General features: G+C 36.2%; 1 protein-coding gene across 8 annotated transcripts in view; it reads left to right on the forward strand.

The window, feature by feature from the left end:
- The first annotated feature begins 7,141 nt into the window (after positions 1-7,141).
- LOC113039015 (rap guanine nucleotide exchange factor 1-like) overlaps positions 7,142-23,324 on the forward strand; it is a 35,809-nt gene continuing 19,626 nt past the window's right edge. For 7 of the 8 annotated variants that reach the window (XM_026196871.1, XM_026196876.1, XM_026196877.1 and 4 more), the window contains exons 1-6: positions 7,142-7,391; positions 21,168-21,310; positions 22,379-22,557; positions 22,680-22,836; positions 22,919-23,007; positions 23,084-23,236. In XM_026196871.1, the coding sequence (XP_026052656.1) occupies positions 7,364-7,391; positions 21,168-21,310; positions 22,379-22,557; positions 22,680-22,836; positions 22,919-23,007; positions 23,084-23,236 (749 nt within the window). In that variant the 5' untranslated portion in view covers positions 7,142-7,363. Of the gene's footprint in view, positions 7,392-12,088; positions 12,730-21,167; positions 21,311-22,378; positions 22,558-22,679; positions 22,837-22,918; positions 23,008-23,083; positions 23,237-23,324 lie in introns of those variants that run through there. The other variant, XM_026196879.1, reaches the window with a different exon arrangement.

Genomic DNA, 23,324 nt, shown 5'->3' on the forward strand with positions numbered 1-23,324 from the left:
TATATATATATATTTCAAAACATTATTGAATTCGATGTGTGTGCATACAGTATGTGTGTTTATGTGTGCATGTGTGTCTATATACTGATTTCAGAGGTGGAGCAAGTTGATGAAAGATTAAGAAAGTAAGCCTAGTCAAATCTGAGTTCATACTGATTTAAAGACTGATTTGATACTTAAAATCCTTTTATGTGCTTGTCTATGTCTCAAGCCCAGTGAGTTGTGTTAGTCATCACTGTCATGTGAACATTTGATGGTTTGAAAACACTGTGATGTCTAATCGCAGTGTAGGTCAGCAGCTCGGTGGGGTTTGAGACACATGCAGCCTGCATGGGACAGTTATTGTGGAAATCCAAGAGCAGCACTGTGGTGTGTGTTTGTGTTCCTGGTTATTAAAGAAACATAAGTGATCAAATATTGATGACAGAATTGGAAAATAGCATTTTACCGATCAGGAACGCTCTCTCACAAACACACACACACACACACACACGTTTACTAAGCATTCTGTATATGAGAACATACCCTAGACATCTATATTTTTAGGTAAAAATAATTATACTTAATTTTATATAAAGCAAATCATGCTCATTATTTATCAACCATAATCAAAATTATAAGAAGAAAATATTTTAGATTATTATTATAATTATTATATAATTTCTTTGAATAATCATTTTAGAATATATTTAGAATTTTATAATTTATTTTTAGGATAAAAGTAGCTGATCTGAGGAGGATTTTTTAAGGGTTATATGTATATATACATATAACCCTTAAAAAATGTTATATGTATATATATATATATATATATATATATAATGTTAACTATATAATGTTCAGTTTGGTCCACTTTTAATGCTTTTTGCTTTTAAATCAAACGCACTAATAATTGAAAATTCAACGACCCTTTTCTACACTGTTTTTGAGCATCTGGTCTTCAAACTCTCTATTTAAAGGAGCATGTCTCCTTCAGGACATGTACATTCCCCCTGCTGTGATTGGGAAACAGAAGTATTTTACATGCAGAACTGTTCAAATGTGAATGTACAGTAGGCCTATGTTATTTCAGTGCAACGACCACTATTATGTCATTGTATGTCAATAACTATATTGACAGCTAGCGGTTGAAATGGGTACTGCAGTCCAAATTCAAAATGTGGGAGAGCATTTCTGCCCATATGGAGTTTCTCCTCATACACTCCCGTGGGTTGCCAGATTGAGGACTTGCAACGGGAATAAGTGCAGTTGACATTGGGGATGACTAGCTGATTTATCCATGTTTTTATATATCTCTAATCATAGAGCTTTTTAGATGGATGCTGAGGTATTATACAATCTCTGACCCAGTTGGTTTACTAGCTTTCATGGCTGGAACATGCTGTGTTTTCCACCAACTGGCAACCCGGGGGTGTTGAAATACTATTGGGTAAATTAGCAGTGGGCGGAGTCACACAGACCAAAACAAAAACAGAAATTCTGACACAGAACACACATTTAAAATAGAACAACTGTCTGTAGCATTGTTTTTTAAAGAAACAAGTATGTGAAACTAGCATGTGTTTTTAGTATCTGCTAACATATGGTGTTTTTATGCAATATTACAAACAGTCAAAGAATTACAGCACCTTTAACTTCTGTTGGCTTTCCCGTCTTTGTATCAGACTCTTTCTGAAAGATCAAGGAAAAATGTTGAGGAAGCTCGGTCCGTTCCTCAGAGGTGGAGTGTGATATGACGGTGTTTGTAACGTGAGGTTTATTGATCGTTGTTTGTCATGATGTGTGTCGACTGCTGTCCTGTCTGCGGCAGAAATGTCCGTCTGGTTAATCCATTTGAGTCTCTGCTGTGTGTGTGTGTGTGTGTGTGTTAATGCTAACTAGCCAGTCTAATCAATAACTGCTTAATCAGCTGTTCACGCTGGAGCTCAGATCAAGAGGTCGTGAGAAAGTGCAGGTCTGACCCTCATGCACACATCTGTCTCTCTCTCACACACACACACACACACACACACACACACACACACACACACAGAGTCTGTCCATCGTTTAAACGGGAATAAGTTGCTCTTTCTATTTCTCTCAGCTTTGTAATTTACTGCGCTCTTGGGTTGTTATTATATGACTTGTAGTTGGTCTTAATATCTTTTTCTTATAAAAATAATGTGAGCTTTTGCTTTAGGAACGCCACACTGCAAAAATATGACCCTCTGACCTGATCCGACAGTATTCTGATGGAATAGAAAATGTAATCTTGGAAAAAGAAACTAGTGCATTATTTTAAAAATGCTAAAGATCAGACGCACTAGGCTGCAGTGACACACACACACACACACACTGAATATGAGTGTGTGTGTGTGTGTGTGTGTGTGTGTTGAGTGTGATCGAGGCAATGCATCAGTCTGCATTAAGTACTAATCTGTTTCCTGTCAGCAGTCCTGTACGTCACACCAGAGACCTCATTGGAGAGGTACAGTGTGTGTGTGTGTGTGTGTTTGATATGTTAATGTACTGCACTGCTGATAGTAACCATATAGACTCCATAGAGCTGAGAGACAGAGGGAATGTTTGGATCAGCATAATAATAACCATATTTATGTACAGTAGTATGTATTATGATTATTGCAAGTATGTTGATTTTAAATATGCTTTGATATTATGTATATAAAATATATCTTATATGTGTAGGCAGATTGAATTATAAAATAATTAATAAAACAAGAAAATGGAAAAAAATAAACTAAATATATAACTAAATAAACTATTTTAAATGTGTCTTCATATATTTGTCAATTTTTTTTATTAAGCTGTTATTAATATATTTTTCATAAATGTACTTTTTCATATAAAATGTAATTTTATCAAATAAAATATTTGTAACTGTTCATTTTAATCATTTCTTATCTAGTTAATTGTTTATAAAAACCTTATTTTATAACTTCTTAGTTGTTTAAATATTGACTTAGATTAAAGAAAAACTTTACAATTGTTTCATAAAAGCAGCTGGTCAGATTTATGTTTTATTTTATTATTCCATCTACCTAATATTTTGGTCAGTTTTAAAATTCTTCCTATTTTTATTTAGCCATTTTAAATGCTAGAAGTGATAATTGTACACTACATACAATAATGTAGTACACTAGTATTCAGTACACTAGAGCGAGGGTTTGAAGCTCACACCTCACAGCAGCACATGCATACAAACGAGCGCTGGCCCATTAAACATTCCTTTTGATTGGGTTCGAGCTGCATCGATTTAAAACAGCAGTGCACATGCAAGACTTTACACACACACACACACACACACACACACACACACAAGGCTAAAGACAATTCAGTTTCTGCCCCTGATGGAAAACTATCATATTCATAACTAGCTCTGTATTAGTTGTGTTGACTTCAGGGAGTTTTAAAATGAATTACAGTCTTCATGTTTGTCGTTCTGGATGAGCTTAACGGATGTCGTTTTCTTCTTCAAATGAGTTTTCCTCTGATATTTCTAAGTGGGGTTTGGGATAATGGCCACTGTGTGTGTGTACATGCAGTTTTTACACTGAAGAAACATTTCTTGGAGCACTTTTGGAATGCCGTAATAATGAATTTATCCTTGAATCATTGTTACATGCATCACACAATCAGCTCGTGTGTTTGTGTCATTCACTCCGCTGGAGTATCCAGCATCAAGGGGAAACTCTCTCTCTCTCTCTGTCTCTCTCTCTCTCTCATGTCATTAAGGCGTATGCATCAAAGTGCAGGCCTGTCCTCGTCCTCTGTGTGTCTGTGATGTGGACGTTCTCTGTACTCGATCGCTGGATCACTCACTGGAACATACAGTAAAATCCCACTGACATTTGTCCTTTTGGTTTTCTGTTTTAGGTTTTATACATTAATTTAAATTGATAAATGATCAATCAAATAAATCCAAAACTCTTTTAGTCTGCTCACAAACTATATATAAAACTATAAATAAATAATATCTTTTAGAAGTGACTTATTTACATTTTTAGTTTTTAAACAGTTTTATAATATTGATTTTAAACTCCTATTTTATTAAATTATTTTATTACAGTAAGATCAGTTTATCATTGTGAGAAATTTTTGGAACCAACACTACACTATTTATTATTATTATTATTATTATTATTATTATTATTTAACTGGACAATCTTAAGATATTTTAATACAGAAGTGGATTACAAATACAAAAATAACTGTATTTTCATTCCAAGATGATAAATGCCACTTGTTACATTAAATATATCATTTATCAACAATCTGTCATGCTACTGTTGAAACATAAACTGTGCAGTGAGCAGTATGATAGTTTTCAAAAAAAAGTTTTATGTTTTATAAAATGAATTACTCTCATCGGGGTATGAATGTCAGGAGTGTGTGTGTGTGTGTGTGTGATAAAAGTGTCATCCAGCACAGCAGGTCCAACACCTTGATATTTGCCTGTCCTCCAGCCAAACCTCAACCCAAATACACCCATAAAAACACACTTTCTTCTCTCTCGGCCTGTCCTGCACCCCTGGGGTTTCTCTCTACTCGTTTTGTTTTCCTTGAAATGTCATCCCTTTATCCTCTTCACTCTTGCCATTCTGTCCAGTTTGCCTCTGCAGTTGTTTCATCTTTTATTTTGATTTCATTCAAGCTTAATGTCATATTCTTACCAGCATATATAACAACTGGCACATTAATGAAACATTCACACACACACACACACACACAAAAACCCCTGAAAACATCCAGAGAGGTCAAGAAAATCCCGATCTATAGATGAAAGGACACTCTCTAAAGATGGGTACAGAATACAATATAGATATTTTTAAATAAATAATTAATTCAGTCTCACTGAAAAAGAGGCATAACAAGATTAATTTGTGATTTACTTCATAGAATATTAACAATTTTGCAACCCATTTATTAAATGTCATGCATGTATACATTTGTATTTATTTTTATATTAAGTTGGTTGTTATTTTTTTTCCAATAAGCAAATGATATATATGTGTGTGTGTGTGACAGTTTATGTATTTTGTATAGTATTTGTAATTTTTGCAATGTGGCTAAAAAAAAAAAAAAGTTAAATGCAGGGTTTTCCCCCAATATATTATATGTATCACACACACACACACACACACAATTTAAGATATTTTATAGTTGGTTTTCAGTTCATTTTTCACTGTTTAATAAGTTAATAATATATGTTTCGAAACTATAATGTGTGTAAAAATTGAGTAAATAAACTAAGATCATTTACTTGTATACTTATAAATCTATTTGACTGCAGAGCTCTGTTGAAATCGAGTGAGTAAGCAGTCTGCTGTGCGGAGCGAGTCTCTTCTTGACCTCATCGGTGTGTGTCGTGTTTGTATGTATTTGTGTCACACTTGACAGATCATTCTATTTCTTGCCCAAGATATTGAGCAGGTTAGGAGGATGACCTTTGACCTTTCTCACTCTCTCTGCTTGTGTCTTTGAGGACGTGTGTGCATCGGTCAATATATCATTATGCTGGAGGTCGAAAGACAAAACATTCCTTCATCTGAAGTATTTTTATCTGTTTGTATCTCTATGATTCTCACACATTTTGATGCCCTTCAGACTGACTGTCAGGCGGATCAAACGATCCCTGCTGCACTGCTCTGATCTCCCACAGACCCGAGCAAACACTCCAGCTGAGATATCGACAGGAACTGATCAAACTCCCCACATGGACACACACACTGACAGACACCACAATGCATTTGACTCTCTAACGTTCAGCTCAAAGTAAAACTAAACAGAACAACTAAAGGCTTCGAACTGGTATTTATGTTGTTTTAGGAGATAAGTTCTGCTCTCTGGTAAAAGGAACATGGAAGTGTATATAAAAAAGAGAACACACAATTATCTAATAATATAATAAATATAAATTAATGAATGAAATGAATTCGAGAGCCCCATCTAGCGGTGAACAATGTTATTGCAGCGCCACAAAATCGCCTCGTTGTGTCTCTCAGCTTATAAACACTTAACACTTGTTTGAAATTATTTCGCATCGAAAAATTAATCAAACGCACTCACTCTAATTTACTATGGGCCTGTTTATTTATTGTATTTGACAAGGAAACACGTCGCTGACCATAGTAGAAATGATTGAGTTTGTAGCATTTGCTAGGAATTTCTAATTTAAAAGTGTCTAGACAGAAACTCACGTCATATCACTAAGAAAATTATTAAACCTGTGCCTGAATTAAAAGATTTACTTTGAATAATATTGTGATTTTATAATTTAGCCACTGGATGGCAGCAGATCGCCACACTTCAGGTTCCCCAGTGAGTTTTTAGTACACTAGAAAGTGCTCTCCACGTAGTGTTTGTGATATTTTATTTATTTTAATGTCTTTGAAGTAATTTAATTTACTGTAGTTATTTTTTTTAAATAATTGTAGATATTGTATTATTTTACTTTATGTTAGGGAGTATTTTTAACACAAGGGGGAAAACTGAGATAAAAAGTTACTAGATACTAGTAACACACTGTATGCTTAATAGTAATCGTTATTAGTGTATTATGAGTATAGATTGTGCAAAAAAGTGTAAAAAAAAAATAGTATCTATGTGAACATCTCATTTTCTATGAATAAAATAAAAATAGCCAAAATGACGTATAGATCAACAATTTATTGACGTTCTTTCCCATAAACCCATATCAGTAAACCGCTAGCCAGTACCAAAGAGAGACTAGTAGCAAATTAATACAGGTTTGCTTATGGTGACATAAAAATAAATACCATTCATTTTAAGGAATAAATGTAAAGACTGTTTTGAGTATAGAGAAGAATCCGTGTGTTTTTATACTAGCTTTATTTTGTTATTTTCAGAGTTTTATAGCTTTAGTCCTTACCCGCTTTTACTCTATGGAAGAGAGCAGCGTGGACATTCTGACAAACATCTCATTTTGTGCTCAACGGAACAAAGAAACTAAAAGCTCTTTTGAATGACAGAACAATGACAGAATACGTGTTTGGGCTCGATCTGAGACCTAAAGCTCACTTTCATCCCTGTAGCTCGTGATTCCCGTCAGAGAGCGGCGCTGTGTTCGCATCCCGATGGATCCTTGGGACGGGACTCGACACACACACACACACACACACACACACACACACACACACACACAGCCCAGCAGTAGCGTTCACCGTCTGTCGCCAGCGTGTGCATGTGAGCGGATTCTTGCCCTTTTTACCAGGGATCTACGGCCACACGGACTTCAAAATGTGTGGCTGAAGAACACAACTCGGGATTACAGCTGTCTAAATCCCTTATTTTGTCCTTCTGTGACTGTCCAAGCTGAGGATTTGCTCCGGCCAGCGCAGCGATCATGTCGGGGAAAATAGAAAGCAAGCACGGTAAGCGCGAACCGGCCCGTTGAGTCTGTAGGCCCGGTTAGACCGCACTTTAACAGCTCCTCTCTCTTTAATCAATGCATTTAATGCTATTTTTAAGTATGCTTTAAATGCATGGCTCTCTGATGTGTATTTCGACTCAGAAATAGTGGAATAAATCAGTGTCCATTAGCACGCGCTAGCGCCCGCTGGCCACCCAGAGCTCGCGCTGGCGCACGGGACATTTAAACGGGATCATCCCGGTGCTGTTCAACAGAGAGAAGCCCGTCTGTGCAATTAAAGATGCCTTTATCAACGCTTGCTCACATGCAAACACTCCAGCCTGCTGCTGTTGTCAATCTCATGCTCAGACTGATTTTAGATCTCAGAGACCGGGATAATAGAAGTTATGAGTTTAATGCAATCTGTTATGCAGGTTTATTTAATTTCCATGCATTTTAGTCTTGTTTACTGTGTGATTAGGTTTCACAGCATGTCTTAAAAGTATTTAAAGGGTTCATCGTGTGCATTTTATATTCTTACACTAAGATGCGTGTGAAATTATTCTTAAAAGAGCAATTGACAAATAATGTTTTTGTATATTAGCTACCATGATGGTTCAAATTTACATCCACAGTGCTGTTTTATTCTATGTGCTTTTACGTTTGATCTTTACTTAAATAATCCTGATATTTTTTATGTAGTAAAATGATTTCTTAATGATTTCTTTATTTTACAAATGTTAAGTAGCAAGTTTTAAATGCAAGACTGGATGTCATGTCTCCAAATGCAGATATGTTTTTGGTGTGACAGTATTGCCTTGGTCATGTTTCTCGTGCTGAAAAAAGAGGCATTTGTCATTATTTCGCAATTCAGTATGTTGGATTTGTCAGTGTTGTTGGCTTTCTTAAGACAGAGTTGGATGCTTTCGTGATGCATGTTAAGTTTAGAAACACAGACTGGAGACTGTGTGTGTGTGTGTGTGTGTGTGTGTGTGTTGTCTGTCTCTCTAGATGTGTCTGTCTGGTTGTGGTGAGTCTAGTAACGGAAAGCGACAGGAGGTTTCTTTCAGCGGTGGGAAGGAAACTCAATCCCCCTGACCACCTCACCCTAAACAGCTGTCCTGGAGCCCGGATCGGGTCAGGGTTTAGGGTGAGGCTGCAGGGGAAGCTTAGTTGTTGCTCAGTGGATATTGCTGTAATAAAAAGCTCATTTTCGGTTAATGACTGTTACTAAGAATGAAGAATGCAGTGTATGAGTTACTGTATCATTACTGAGCAGTGCACTTATTTTAAATGATGGGCTGCTGATTGGATTGATATTGGAAGCACATGGTATCATTTCCAAATAATGTTGAATTCAGAAATACTTATCAACCTTTTCATGCATTTATATCTGTCTTTCTTACCATACATTGTAACACCTTTAGAAATTCGAGGTTGAACAGTTATAGACAGATTAATATAAAGATTGAAAACTGGTAAAATTCTATAAGTTTGTAGTATTTTTAATTGAAAAGAAGGGGCTATATAAAATAAGATATTTAGTTATTATTATATTTAGTTATTATTATATATTTAGATATTATTATTTTAACTATTCATTTGCAGTCAATGAGATAATTTACTGTTTCTGAAAGAAGTTTCTTCTGCTCACCAGGGCTGCATTTATTTACTCAGAAATACAGGAAAAACAGTAACATTGTGAAATATTAATATAATTTAAAATAGCTGTTGTCTGTTTGAATATATGTTAAATTGAAATTTATTTCTGTGATGTGCAGCTGTATTTTCAGCATCATTCCTCCAGTCTTCAGTGTCACATGATCTTCAGAAACCGTGAAAATATTCTGATTTACTGCACAAGAAACATTTCTGATTATTATCAGTTGTGCTACTCATTATTTTTGTGGAAACTGTTATACATTTTTATGTATAACATACATTTACAGTCCATAACTGTGCATTTCCTCAGCAATCGAGCTGTTTTCTCAGTGAAATGGAAGTGAGAATGTGTATCCCGAGGCATTACTCACCTGAACATTCCTTTGTGACACACCTAAACAAAGCACATTTTAGCAGGACTGAATGTGTTTGAGCCTTACACATCATGTTTGGGCGCTTCATATTTGAGAATGAACCTCATTTGAACAATATATGGACATAATTTGACTGTTTTATTCAAGTCAGAGAGGTTTTGTGAAGCCGCATTCCTTGCATGTTTTGTTCAGGTCCACGTTGTGTCCTGTCTTGTAGCGACCTGTAGGAAGTCTACGGGACGGGTTTGTGTGCGCTCCAATACACCCGCTCTGTTTGTTTTGAAGGTTTGTGTGTTTGGTTACCGGGTCGCCTGTTTGTCTTTTGTGCGTTCTGTTGGTCGGGCGATTCGATGGACGTTTGGGATAAATCTAAAGCTAGCCCAGACTGACTCTGTGTGACGTAGTTCCCGACATCAACATGTTTCTCTGTCGCTGTGGATACGCTGACCTGATGTCATAATGGCACTGTCATTCATGCAGAAATATTAAAACCGGCGGTCACCTGCTTTGAACTAACCTCCCTCTGTCTGCATCTCTCTTTCTCTGTGGCGCTCAACAAAACCAGGAAGCTGATTTGACCTCCCTCAGCTTCCCTATGACAGTGAGAAAATGAACTTTGGGGAGAAAAATGAGCGTGTGAGAAATCTTGGGATCATGTGCTCATGTCTTCCCGATGGATGATTTTTAAAGGAACGTCTTTTGTCCTTTTGTTTTTTGTTGGTTTGTTTTTTTACCCTAATGTTCATACAAAGTGTCTTATGGAAGCCAGCTTCCACCACAGAATAAATACTTGAAATTTCATCATCTCGGTTGTAAAAAAAATTCTCAAAGTTCAGACAATTGTGTTTTTTAAAGTCAGAATAGCAAGATATAAACTCGCACTGCTGAAAGTTTTCAAAATATTATAAAATCAAATTGGAAGATATGAAATTGTAAAGAAAATATTCTTTTTTTTAACAACTTGTAGCCTAGTTTATAACTATACTTTTGCTCTCAGAATTGCATGCTCTAAACTCTCGCAATTGTGACAAAAAAAGTCCGAATTGGGACTTTATATTTGGCAGTTTATATCTCAAAATGTTACAAAGTCAAAAAATTATAAGACAAACTCACAATTGACTTTGACTATTTAATTCTGAAAAAAAAAAGTCAGAATTTCAACGGTGAGACGTCAGTTTATTTTATATTTTCACACATTTCTATTCTTAAACAGTTTTAAAAAAGAACATTGTTGTAGCATTTCTCTCTTTATGTTCCATGGAAGCTTCGGAGCATCATGACAAAATTCTCTTTTTTTGCAAGAAACAGTTTCTTCAATACTTAAAATAAGTGTTCTGCAGAAGCCATGTGGTGGTCTGTGTATATGAGCAGTTCTGAGGAATCGGTGGAGAGGTTGTGATATTCTCAGAATAACTCTACTCTAATAATGTGTCATGTATTCGGCGGGTGTCTTGGGTGTATTTCTGAGTAGTTGCATCGCTATGTCAATCCCTGACAACACAATTATTTATAAGTGCACATGGATGTGTAATGCCTTTGGTCGGGTATGTGTGTGTTTATTTATGAATAGTTGCATTGCTATGTAAATCCCAGACAACATATTGTGTGTGTGTGTGTGTGTGTGAATGCTCACATGTACATGCTTGTGTCTTAAACAAAGTCTACCAGTAAACTGAGAGATAACATACTACTGAGAAATTCAGACACAACAGATTAAGACTAGCGCATGTCTTGGCAGGATGAAAAATTGTGTGTGTATATGTATATATATTTATAATATTATGTGTGTATATATTCATGATCATTTTGTTGGCGATATAAAATTAAGCTACATTTAGCAATATAAAATTGTCAGTTTATTTGCAAAATGCGTTATACAGTACACATAGGCCTAGATATATACTCAAATAAATGAGTATATATTTTATGTATTTATCATTTTTTTCTTGGCAAAATAAGTTTGAGCTACATTTTGCAATGTAAAAAAAATTATAATTGCAACATTATTTGTGTTTTATTGTTTATGAATTAAGTGATAATTGCAATGTTTTTTTAGAGGGGCGGTGGGAAATAATTTGAGCTACATTGTGCAAATCAGTCTACACTGAAATTTTTAATTTATAAAACACATTTTCAATCAGAAATTGCTAGTAAATTTTACAAACAATGACAAAGATATGGCAAGTAACACATGGGATTGAGAAAATTTTAAGTAGAAACAATTGTAATTATATTTTCTTAATATTTGTTTCATTTACAACTTTTCATTGTGAATAACTAAGTAATAAAATTGGTTTTAAATGAATCTGCTAACTCTACATCCTGATTGGTTTCGTTTGAGTGTACTACATTCTGATTGGTTGTTGGAGACGTTTTTGCCTTGGATTGGCCAGAATTAGTGCAGAATTATTTTAAGTCGTCTCTGGCCACTTGTTTTTCATCCCAAAACTGTAATTTGGGGTTTTAGAGAAATGAGTGCAGTAGATTACTAGAATGAAAAACATGCTCTTACTATCCTGAGCTTCAGTAATTAGACGGTGCTCACGCTGTGTGTGTGTGTGTGTGTGTGTGTGTGTGTGTGTGTGTTTGAGAGAAGCTGGCGTGTGTATGTGGACGTGCAGGGCTTTGTGGGAATAAAGTACGGAACGGATAGATGCGAGATTGAGCATCTCAAGCGCTCCGCTCTGATTTGAGCTGTATTATCTGATGTCTGCTGCTTCTTTCTCCTGTAATGGAAGTTTAAAATGTATTGACCGGTTTTCCATTGTCTTTTTCCAGATGAGTGTAATTTAGTTTGCGCTGTTTTCCATGCCGTAGGCTTTATCGATCGTTTCTCACATGTCAGGCAGTTGTTCATCTGCGGATCTAGACCATCATTGCTCCATAGTTCCTTTCGGAATCGGGATGTTTTGGCATTCCGACATCATCCGGCTCACACGGAACTCTGAGACTAGGGACTTCTCTGCAGTTCTAACGGAGCTTATTTTTAGATTCCAGCACACGGTTTGATGTCTGAGTCAGGCTGGGTCATAATAATCAACTGAGGGTGACTAACCACAGACCCTGAGTGATGTCTCTGATCCTGGATGCTTATTTCTGACTTCCACCGGTGACCTGGATGTGGATGGACAGTGGGCTTGAAGAAAATGTCCAATATCACCTCCAAAGATCCCTGTTTGAGGTGAACACGACTGGAGAAGTCTAAAGCCGTTCTTAAGTTCAGTAAGCAGAACTCGTCCAGGTTCTACATGGGGAACAGCAGTCGGAGAACCCAACCTCTTCTAGAGGAGACAGACTATTTTTATACAGGAGAAGTAGATCGAGGTGAGAACGGATGGGCTGAAATAACATACAGGAAAGATTTGAATTGATCAGAGTAATTGTAGAGCTAATGTGGATGCAATTAGACTCTGTTTTGTGATGTAACAGGTGTAATGTATAATATTAATGCATGGACTTAGCATCTGACTTGTAAAGTGTAACATTGCTCTTTTGAGACTTTATCAGTCACACGTCTATTTTGGTTTTAATGACTCTTACTGTGAAGATGGAATTTGGACATTGAAGGATACAAATGTTGTTATATTGGTTTTGATTGTTCAGGCTCTGTTTTGGCCGTTCTTGGAAGTCGGTTCGCTTATCTTGAAGTTTGGACATTTATATTCTTCTTTCAAAATCTGGATTTGGATGTTTTGGAGTTTCTGCTCACTTGTGTTATGGGACCAGACTGTAATGCTATGATATTTTAATATATCGTGATACAGAATGACTGTTATATTTATCATTTTGCTAGCATTGCATTAATAAATTAATCACTCTCTTTCAAAAATGTGCAAGGAAGTTTGTCTCCAGGATAGAGAGTATTTCTGGGAATACAGAAGCTTCTGGTGAGAAATTCCAGGGACATTCCTTCCCATTCCAGTTGTGTGGCTTTTGTCTAAGTGCTCATTTCATCCAGTCAAACTCTGGGTGGATCCAACCCAGAGATCAGCGTCCAGAAACAGCCGTGCAGAGAAAGTCTGTCAGGTTGTGCAGGAGATGAATGAGATGGTCATTCAGAAGGACCGATCCGTGTGCGATATTTAAGATTCAGGGCATTTAGTGGATTGAGGAGCGTTTTTCTCTAAAGAGGAAAAGGTTTCGGTTTTACAGACAAATAGTTCTGATACCTTTGTCTGAAACATTGTATTTAACTTTCTACTTTATCATTGAAACATGCACTTGAATGTTTGGCCTTGGCTGTGCCAGCGTCTATTCAAGGTCTGTAAGTCCTAAATAGGACATTGAGAACAGCTGATGGCAGAACCTCGGATCGTATTAAACTGTCAGCAATTGGGTTCTGTGTAATTCAAGCCAAACATCTGGGTTCATATTGTGCTATCGAAGCTTCCTCTCTGATTTAGGTGATCGTTTTACCCTGTAGTTTTAGACAGAGCTCTCCACTAGGAGCGAAAACTAGAAGTGAAAATGTGAAACGTATAAGATAGAGACTGATTCGATTAAATGTAACATTTAGTAGTTTATTCATTCCCTCGGGAAAGACGATTAATCTGTAAGCGGTTTTACATCCGTAATCTGGTGTGATTCTGAGTGAAACGGGAAAAAATTTAAGAACTTAATTTGATCCTTTGACTGGATTATGAAAAGTGGGCGTGGCATTGCAGAATATAGATAGGCGGTTGAGGGGGAGGGGCTAAAAATAGGTGGACTTTGTGATGTCATCAGAAAAGGAAAGTTGTTTGGTTGAGCATTTTGATATAACATTGCAAAGTGTTTATTTGAAATAATGTTTACTAATGTATTGTTCACAATAAGACAAGAAACATGAGTTCATTTGGATTTCATGATGGTTTTTATGTAAATGAATGGGTCCGAGATGAAAGCATCAAAACAATAAAAAGTTTTAATAAAGCTTTTTTTTCGCTATTAGAATGTGCCTGTTTAATAAAGGAAAAAAATCATGATAATCATACATTGTTTCTGTAAATACTGGAAAATGTTCATCTTTGACCTGCAGGGTATTGTTTTGAATCATGATCATTAATCTCGGTGCGGTTGCTTTGGTTCAAGGCCGATGGTGCTTTATTGAAGTTTACGGTTAGGTTTTTTTTTAATGCTCTAGGAGAAAATTAATGGGACAAATACTTCCGGAAATTCCTTTAGATATCATCCAAGGCCAGACAGACACAGTTTAGAGCCGGAACAGTGTTTGAGAACAGGATACTGGAGAAGGGTGTGTGTGTGTGAGAGAGAGAGCGAGTGAAGGATAACGAGTGTTTTGCATTTGGAAATGATAATCCTCATGCATTTCTCTCATCGCTGCGCTGTCATTGGCTCTCGGGCTGCGTAATGCTGTGTTTACCAAACAGAAACTGTCTTGTCTGTCTGCCTAAATCTAGCAAATTTATGGTTTGTTATAATAATCTATAGCTAAATATGGTAACATATATTAGCCTACATAACATTTGTTTTTTATATTTGTTTATTTAAAACTACGTTTAGACTAAGAAACTTTTAGTAGGATTTTAATTGGAGGAAGAAGAGGAAATGGAATTCTAATGTGTAGACCGTGGCTCCTTTAAGAGCTTGTTTTGTGTTGTAGATGTTAGTGACAGGAGTTAATTTCAGCTGACACACGTCAATCACATGTGTCACTTTGCTTATGTCACCATGACAACAGAGACAGTGTGTGTGTGTGTGTGTGTGCGTGCGTGTGTGCGTGTGTGAGATATTGCGTAAAGCAGAAGGGCAGAAATAGATCAGGACCGCAGTGTGTGTTTGATGGAATGTGGAACTCTAGATCAGAGGATGATGTCTGTGTGTTTAATCATGGATGAGTCATACAGATAAACACAGATTTAAAAAAAGAAATTTGAGATTTTTAACATGCATGTTGTAATTTATTTAATATTGCAATTAAAAAAAAAATCACAACTTTGGAATAATGCATGTTTTTATGCTTTTGAAAGAAATCTTGTATGTTCACCAAAGCTGTTATTTGATAAAAAAATTATTCTTGTTTGCCATAACCCGACCAACCCTGTTGGACAGGACAGACTTAAAAGTTTTTCCGATTGTACATTTGCCTTAAGACTGACCAATTTTTTTTACTCTTCAAACAACTAATACCAAAGCAATAAAATAATATTAATTATATTTTAGTAAGTATTGTAAATATATAAATTGCCTAGGCCTACATACAAACGAAGGCTACTTTCTTTCTTTAATAAAAACCCCCGTGACGTCATCTATGTTTACACGGATGTCACACTATGGCCTGTGCGTTCGCTTCGTCTCATATTCTCATTCACTGTCAATGGTTCGCGCTTGGTAATGATGGCTGCGGCTGCAGTAAACTAAATGTTCGCGGTCACTGTTCAAAGTCATACGGGATCGGCACTATAATACATCTAAAAAATAAATTTAAACAGCTTGACACCTTAACTTGGCACGAAGTTCTGGAAAAACTGTGCCCAGATCTTTTCCCATCCCTTCTCCCGTCTAGTCTAAAACCGTGACCGTGTCGACTGTCACTTTATGTTTGAAAATCTATTGCACGAATCGATTGGACCAACCAACACAAATTTCGAAAACGAAAATAGGAAACTGATTTTAACGGCCTTCTATCGGAGCGCGTCCAGGTTTGTATTTTTTGCATCACACAGCAACCGCAGCTTCGTACACACACGCATAACAGCAAATAATACTTCTGCACAATGTTTCTCTTTTTACAACCGAAATGTGAATTCTGCCGGTAGTCAGACAGTCTCATGCATACAGATACAGATTTGGGCTAGAATCGTCTACGTATGCATTTTTTTGTTGGTGTTGTTGTTGACATTTCTAATCGTAAACACAGCCATGTTGAAGCCTGCAGTAAATGTTTTGTATTATGGCAGTCCACTCTGCTTATTGTTTTTCGAGAATGTTGCACTCCTGTTTGTCATTGCGCACGTAACTTCCCGCCAATAAATCATCAGAAATATTGGTCTTTACATTCGTCCTGCCTGTTGTCCGTGGATTTACCTATATTTGGTGTTATTTGCCATATAAAACGTATTTTACGATTTTACAATCGATTCAATGAACACTTGTCTCTCAAATCAAACTGGATTTTTAACTCTAAATAAAAGTCTCTCAACTTTAACTTTTTTTTTTACATTGAAACTTAAAAAAAAATTTAAATAGACCTTCTTTTTTTTTTTTACTGTTACTGCAAACCAAAATATTTTTAAGGATGGCCTGATCTTCAGAAATCATTCTAATATGTAGATTTGCTGCTCAAGAAACATTTTTTATCATTTTTAATGTTGTGATGGCTAATATTTTATAAGCTACCAGAATGTATACACTACCATTCAAAAGTTTGCTAAGAATAAAGTAATACTTTTTTTTTCAGTAAAAACACATTAAATTAATCAGAAGTGACGGTGAAATTGTATTTTAAATTTACAAAACATTTCTATTTCAGAAATGTCCTGTTCTTTTGAAATTTCTATTCATCAAAGAATCCAGAATAAAGTGTATCACTGTTTCTTTTTTCTTCTTCATTTGCACCAAACTGTCACATCAAGTTACTTTAGGAAGTTTAAAGTAAGAAAAAAACCACGTAAAGTTTTGTTAGTAACACATTTTTTACTAAATGAATTCAGAAATCATAATACATCTTTATTTTATATGCGCCAATGTATAATTTCCTCACGAATAAGGGTGAGCAAGTTACAGAATTTTATATCCCTTTAACAACCCTGTGAGATCAAAATGAAAGTTGATGTCTTTTATTGTTCATTTTGGAGCCCTGCTGTGTGTCCTTGTGTGAAGGATGATGGTTTGGTTACGAAGTTCTTTCCTGAAGCTAAATCCTGTACACACACACACACACACACACACACACTTCTGAACCTGGTTAGTAAGCGTGTTCATATAACTCTTTCTGTGTGCTGTCTGCTGTCCTTCGGCTGGCGGCACACACTTAAGTAAGTCTGCTCCAGTGACCCACTTCTTCCTCCTCCTCCTCCTCCTCCACCTGTCGTCTTCGCTGCTCATTTATGATTCGCTTGATAGCGTTTCCTATCAGATTGTGTGGGTAGATTCATGCCTACATCTGAGACTCTCACAAGAGCGTGTTATATGTGACCCTGGAGCACAAAGCCAGTCTTAAGTCACTGGGGTATATTTGTAGCAATAGCCAAAATAACATTGTATGGGTCAGTATTATTGATTTTTATTTTATGCCAAAAATCATTAGGATATTAAGTAAAGATCATGTTCCATAAAGATATTTTGCACATTTCCTACCGTTAATATATTAAAATCTAATTTTTGATTAGTAATATGCATTGCTAAGAATTAATTTGGACAATTTTAGAGATGATTTTCTCAGTATTTTGATTTTGTTGCATCCTCAGATTCCAGATGTTCAAATAATTTTATCTTCGCCAGATATTGTCTGATCCTAATAAACCATACATCAATGGAAAGATTATTTATTCAGCTTTCAGATGATGTGTACATCTCAATTTCGGAAAATTGACACTTTAGGCTAGTTTTGTGGTCCAGGGACACATAGTGCAACTTTACACTCGTTTGACTGAAGTGATTCTTATTCTTGCCTGTCAGGATCTTTATCACTTTTAAACTTATTAATTGGTTTTACACCCACTAATTATGATTCTGAAACTCACAGTAAAGAGGCTTCACAGTCATAGACATGAATTCATGCCTTTAAAAAAAATCAGAATAGTATATCATTTTTAAATATCACAGTATTTAGAATATATTTGTGACCATATTGATATTTTTTTAGTTTTATTATTTATTATTATTATTATTGTGTATCTATTGTATTGTATGTATACATATTGGTATTATATTTGTTTGTTTATTAAACTTTGAGACAGTTCTTATTAAAACATACTTTAAAGGACTTTTGTACTTGAATTAATAATAAAAAATCTTGCTCATTGTTAGTGAATGTTTGCTAAAGCATTAACAAAGGTTAGTAAATTCACTTAAATACTACTAGTATTAGCATTCTTTATTATTTTTATTGTTTTTGTTTTATACTTTAAGAGATGATGATCTCTGAGATGCTTTTTTTTTTTTTTTTTTTTTTTTAAGAAGGACCCAGAATATTTAATTTTTTTTTTCATTTATTTAGCTTTTACATTTTTTATCACAAATACACTTAATGAATCTATAATAGAGTTATGTAAATATGATATTTAGTCTAGTAGTTTTTTTTATTTTTATTAAATGTTGGTAGTTATTGAATATTGAATCTGTATCCATTATGGAATAGCTTCACTGGCAACAAACTTTAATACTGCTACTAATATTTAAATCTTATATTTAGGGCTTTATTGAAATAAGTTGCTTCAAATTTCATTACTAGTAATAATCTTTGCTTAGAAAGAAAAAAATCTAAAAAATAAACACTGTTCTATATCAGCGTACACCTAATCATTTTGACTAATTTGTGATTATTATTTTTTAAGTTTGTGATTTAACAAACAAAAACAAGCACTTACCAATTTCATTATGTATGATGTGAGATAAGTGTGTGTGTGTGTGTGTGTTCAGAGTTCAGCGCTCTTTGTTGCAAAGAGGATGGGCAGCACAGGAAGTGCTCCTGTTCGCTGGAGCCAGACAGGAAGTTGATGGGTAGGTCTGAAGCCAAAGCAGGAAGTGGTGGCTGTGACCTGCAGGTGACATGAGTTAGGAGTAATTGTATGTGTATGTGTGTGTGCATACTTTCATACTTACATGCTGAAGCATACCTTGAACCGGAGATCGGGGAATGCAGTCCTCTGCTGAGGGGTCACTGGACAGGAAGTGATGCAGGATTTGGAAGTGGCTTCCTATTCCTGAATTAATTTTTCTAGCGACTGCCCGTGTGTTCAGACACGTGTGTCCATTAGTCTGCAGTGGACATGGTTTGAAGGACGTAGCTACTATCTGATGCTTCCCTCTGATGCTTTCTGCCGATCTATATCATCAGCCTTCCATTAAAGACACTCCCCGAGGCAGAATGAGCGAGGAAAGTGTGCTACAGTTGAACTTTCAGAACCGTGCTTTAGCCTGACTGTTGAAATACTCTGCATTTAGTGGAATTTAATGGACAGTCACTTACTCAGACACAGGGTTACCCATAATGCATTTCAATTAGACCTTCCATTATCTATGCATCTTTCCAAATCTAATCGCAGGTATTAAATGACAATGGAAACTAAAAAAAAAACTTATTACAAAAACTTTATAGTGTATTAGTGATGCTGTAATAATAGAGATTGTTAGTCATCACTGCATGTAAAATCATTCTTTTGAATTGAGTCATAACTACATTAACTTTGTGTGACACACTCGGTGTTGTGTTGTAGAGATTGACTGGTGAGCGCTGGTGTGTAATATGGATCTGTAGTATGGATTTTAGCTGTGATTGTGTTAGAATACTACATTACCCACGCTCCACTGCTTTTTTTGTCAGCCTACAGGCCTTAATACACCCACCATGCGTGTGTGTTTGTGTAAGGGTAATTAAGAGTTGTATGTGTGTGTATTAGAGCATAATGGCTCCACCCATGTTAGTTACAATGTGACTTTTCCGTTTTACCCAGAAGGCATTGTTCTGAGCACGCATTGAACGGAAAGGCAGAGCCCTTGTCTCCAACAATGGCTGTTAATATACACACCAAAACACACACATGGCATGTCATTTCCTGCATTTTTGCCCCCAAGAATCACACGCACTTCTGTGTCTAGTGTTTTTTTCTCAAGAGGTCAAATGTGCATGCATGTGTTTTGAGAAAGTTTGTATGACAGTGGCTTCTCCGTAAGCACACACTTAAAAAAAAAAAATTTCTGAATTTTTTTGAATGTCATTCTAGGTTTCTTGAACTAAAACACCATTTTTTAACATCATATTCCACAGTCTTTGACTATTTTGTTTTTTAATGCTGGAAATTACACACTTTTAAAAGTGTTTTGCTGCTGTACCTTTAAGATTTCGACCTCTATTATGATTAGATGAACACTACAAAGTGCATTACTTCTTACTGTTATTTTTCACAATGGGCTTAAGTTCCTAAATACTGCGTTATTGTTGTGTAAAAAGCTGGGCAGTCTTATGTTACTCACCTCATTTGCTGTGACGTCATAATCATCACGATTTCTGAATGAGCTGTGCTGCTTAGTTTGTGTCTGTGGGTGAATGGGAATTGAGCATCACACATGAGAGTATTTCTTAACAGCAGATCTTTCTTTGGACAGGGAGATAAATTCAGAAATACCCCAGCTGCTTATGTGCGCAGTGTCTCTCTCTCTTTCTCTCTATAATTATGGCCCATAAAAATCCAATTATGATAAAAACCCACAGACGGGGATTCTAGTTTATGTAATTGCCTGTGGGAGAACGTTTTTTTTTTTGTTGATGTTTATCACCAGCGAGGCTTGTGTATGTTTATTTGTATAGTTAAATTGTGTTGATTATATAAAATGACTCTGATCTTACATTGATTGCAGGCTGTAAATATCCCACCCTCGTCTTTCAGTGAAAGATCGTCTCTCTAAACATATCTGTCATCTCTGTGATAACCGAAACACTGCTGTGAGTTTGTCAGAGATGAAACCAGAATTAATTTACTGAGTTGTCTGAATTTTTTTTTTGGTCTGTGACAAAAGATTTTTTGATGAAAAGCATCACTACTTTTATTCATTTTGTTTACTTGTTTTCTGAACGTATCCTTTGTTTTGTTGTTTTTCAGAATCCCAGAAGTCTCACCTCTCCTCTTTCACAATGAAATTGATGAAATTTCATTCCCCGAAGATTAAACGAACTCCATCTAAGAAGAGCAGACAGCTTCAGCCAGAGCCTACAGTGACGACTCCAGAGAAACCTGTTAACAAGGTACAGCAACTGTTACTCTACTGTAACTCTACATTAATAAATATTATTTTTTTCCACACTTCAAACTCTACTGATTTTCTATTGCATTAAACGTTAACGTTTCAACCTCCTACTGCTACAGTAACTCTAAATAAAAATATCTCAACAGTACAGTGACTCTACAGTTGCTCTATATTAATATATTTGAACTCTATTCTCTATTCTGCAGTAAACCTATTGGTTCTCAATCACAGTAAACATGCTCCTAACATAATCATTGCTAAATACAACCCTCTCAACAGTGCAGTAACTCTACAGTCACTCTATAAAAGTGATAATCTCTTTACTCTTAATTCTGCAGTATATCTAGTGCTGCTCTATCAGTGAACATTAATTTCCACTTACATAACTTTACCTAAATGTAAACACAACTCTCTCAACTGTACAGTAACTCTACAGTCGCTCTGTATCTGTGAATATTATGCAGTAAATCTAATGCTGCTCTACGACATTGAACAGTACCTTAACACTATCCTAATTCAAACGTAACTAAATAAATCCTTCTCAACCGTACAGTAACTCTAGAGTCGCTCTAGATCAATATTAACTCATCTACCACAGGAAACATTAACTTTATACCTTTAACTCTAAACTCAACTCTATTGCAACTGTCTGTGAAATTATACGTTCTACAGTAGCTCTTCTGAAGCTCTGCCTCTGTAAAGGTTACATCCACACTTTCTCTATACTGCTGCTCTATCTTATTTCCACAGTAAATCTGTTGCCGCTCTATCACTGTAAACATCGACTTTACATCCTTAGAACTCTACAGTAACCTTTCTGCATCATTACAAATTAATTATATTACCACTCACTTAACTCTACAGCAACTCCAGTGCTGCTCTATTAGCAAACGTTAACTGTATACTTTAAGTCGTAAAGTAGCTCTATTGCTGCTCTGTGTCTGTAAAGTTTAAATTCACAGCTTCTTAGCTGTATATTAACACTACAAATGCCCTGTTTCAACTCTACACTAAGTCTGTTGCTGCTCTATTCCCCTAAAATCAGTTTTCTACTGTCTTTCAACAGAAGGTGAGTCGGTTAGAGGAACAGGAAAAGGAGGTGGTGAGTGCTCTACGTTACTTTAAGACGATTGTGGACAAGATGAACGTCGACGCGAAGGTTTTGCAGATGCTTCCTGGTTCGGCTAGTAAAGTATTGGAGGCCATATTGCCGGTGATGCATGTAGAGGCTCGAATACAGCACAGGTGAGTTAAGAAAACAATAAAAACATGGTATTTGGATATGTACCATGGTAATGTCATGGGTTTCTTTGCATGCAGCCCTCACTCCAGTTTTCTTAAATTAAAATCTATCTCTCTAACCGCAGTTCGGCAGTGTCCTCCTGTCATAACCGCGTCTATCAGAGTTTGGCGAATCTCATTCGCTGGTCTGACCGGGTGATGCTGGAGGGCATCGACCTCGACGACAAGGACACTGTGGCAACCGTCACCACGGTGATCAAAGCTGTGCTGGATGGTGTGAAGGTGAGAGGATGAAAAGTGCATTTTTGACAAGGTTGAAACAACACAGGCATATTTATAACCCAAGGTTGTGTTTTTGTAACAGGAGCTAGTGAAACTCACTATAGAGAAACAGGAGCAACCATCCCCGACATCCCCCAGCAAACCAGCACTTCCTCTGTCCAAAACAGAGAGGTAAAGTCGTAAATGCTGATATAAATTTACCAATTTTGCATAGTGACAGTTAATAATGTTCGTCTCTCTATCTTAGTGTGTGTGAAAATCCTCTAACCGAGCGAGAGAAGGCGATCCTGAGTAAGACCACGCCCATTGTCCCGCCCACTGCCAGCTTGACTGACATGTCAGAGGAAGAGGTTGCTCCGCCCAAACCTCCTCTACCTGAAGTTAAACTGGCAGAGCACAGGTGAGGGGCATGGCTTTAGAAATATGAAAGTTTTGTTGTTTGTGGTTTCAGAAAACTAAAAGAAAAAAAGTGATAGTTTCTCTATAAA

The sequence above is a fragment of the Carassius auratus genome, chromosome 21 (assembly GCF_003368295.1).
Source record: "Carassius auratus strain Wakin chromosome 21, ASM336829v1, whole genome shotgun sequence".
NCBI classification, from domain to species: Eukaryota; Metazoa; Chordata; class Actinopteri; order Cypriniformes; family Cyprinidae; genus Carassius; species Carassius auratus.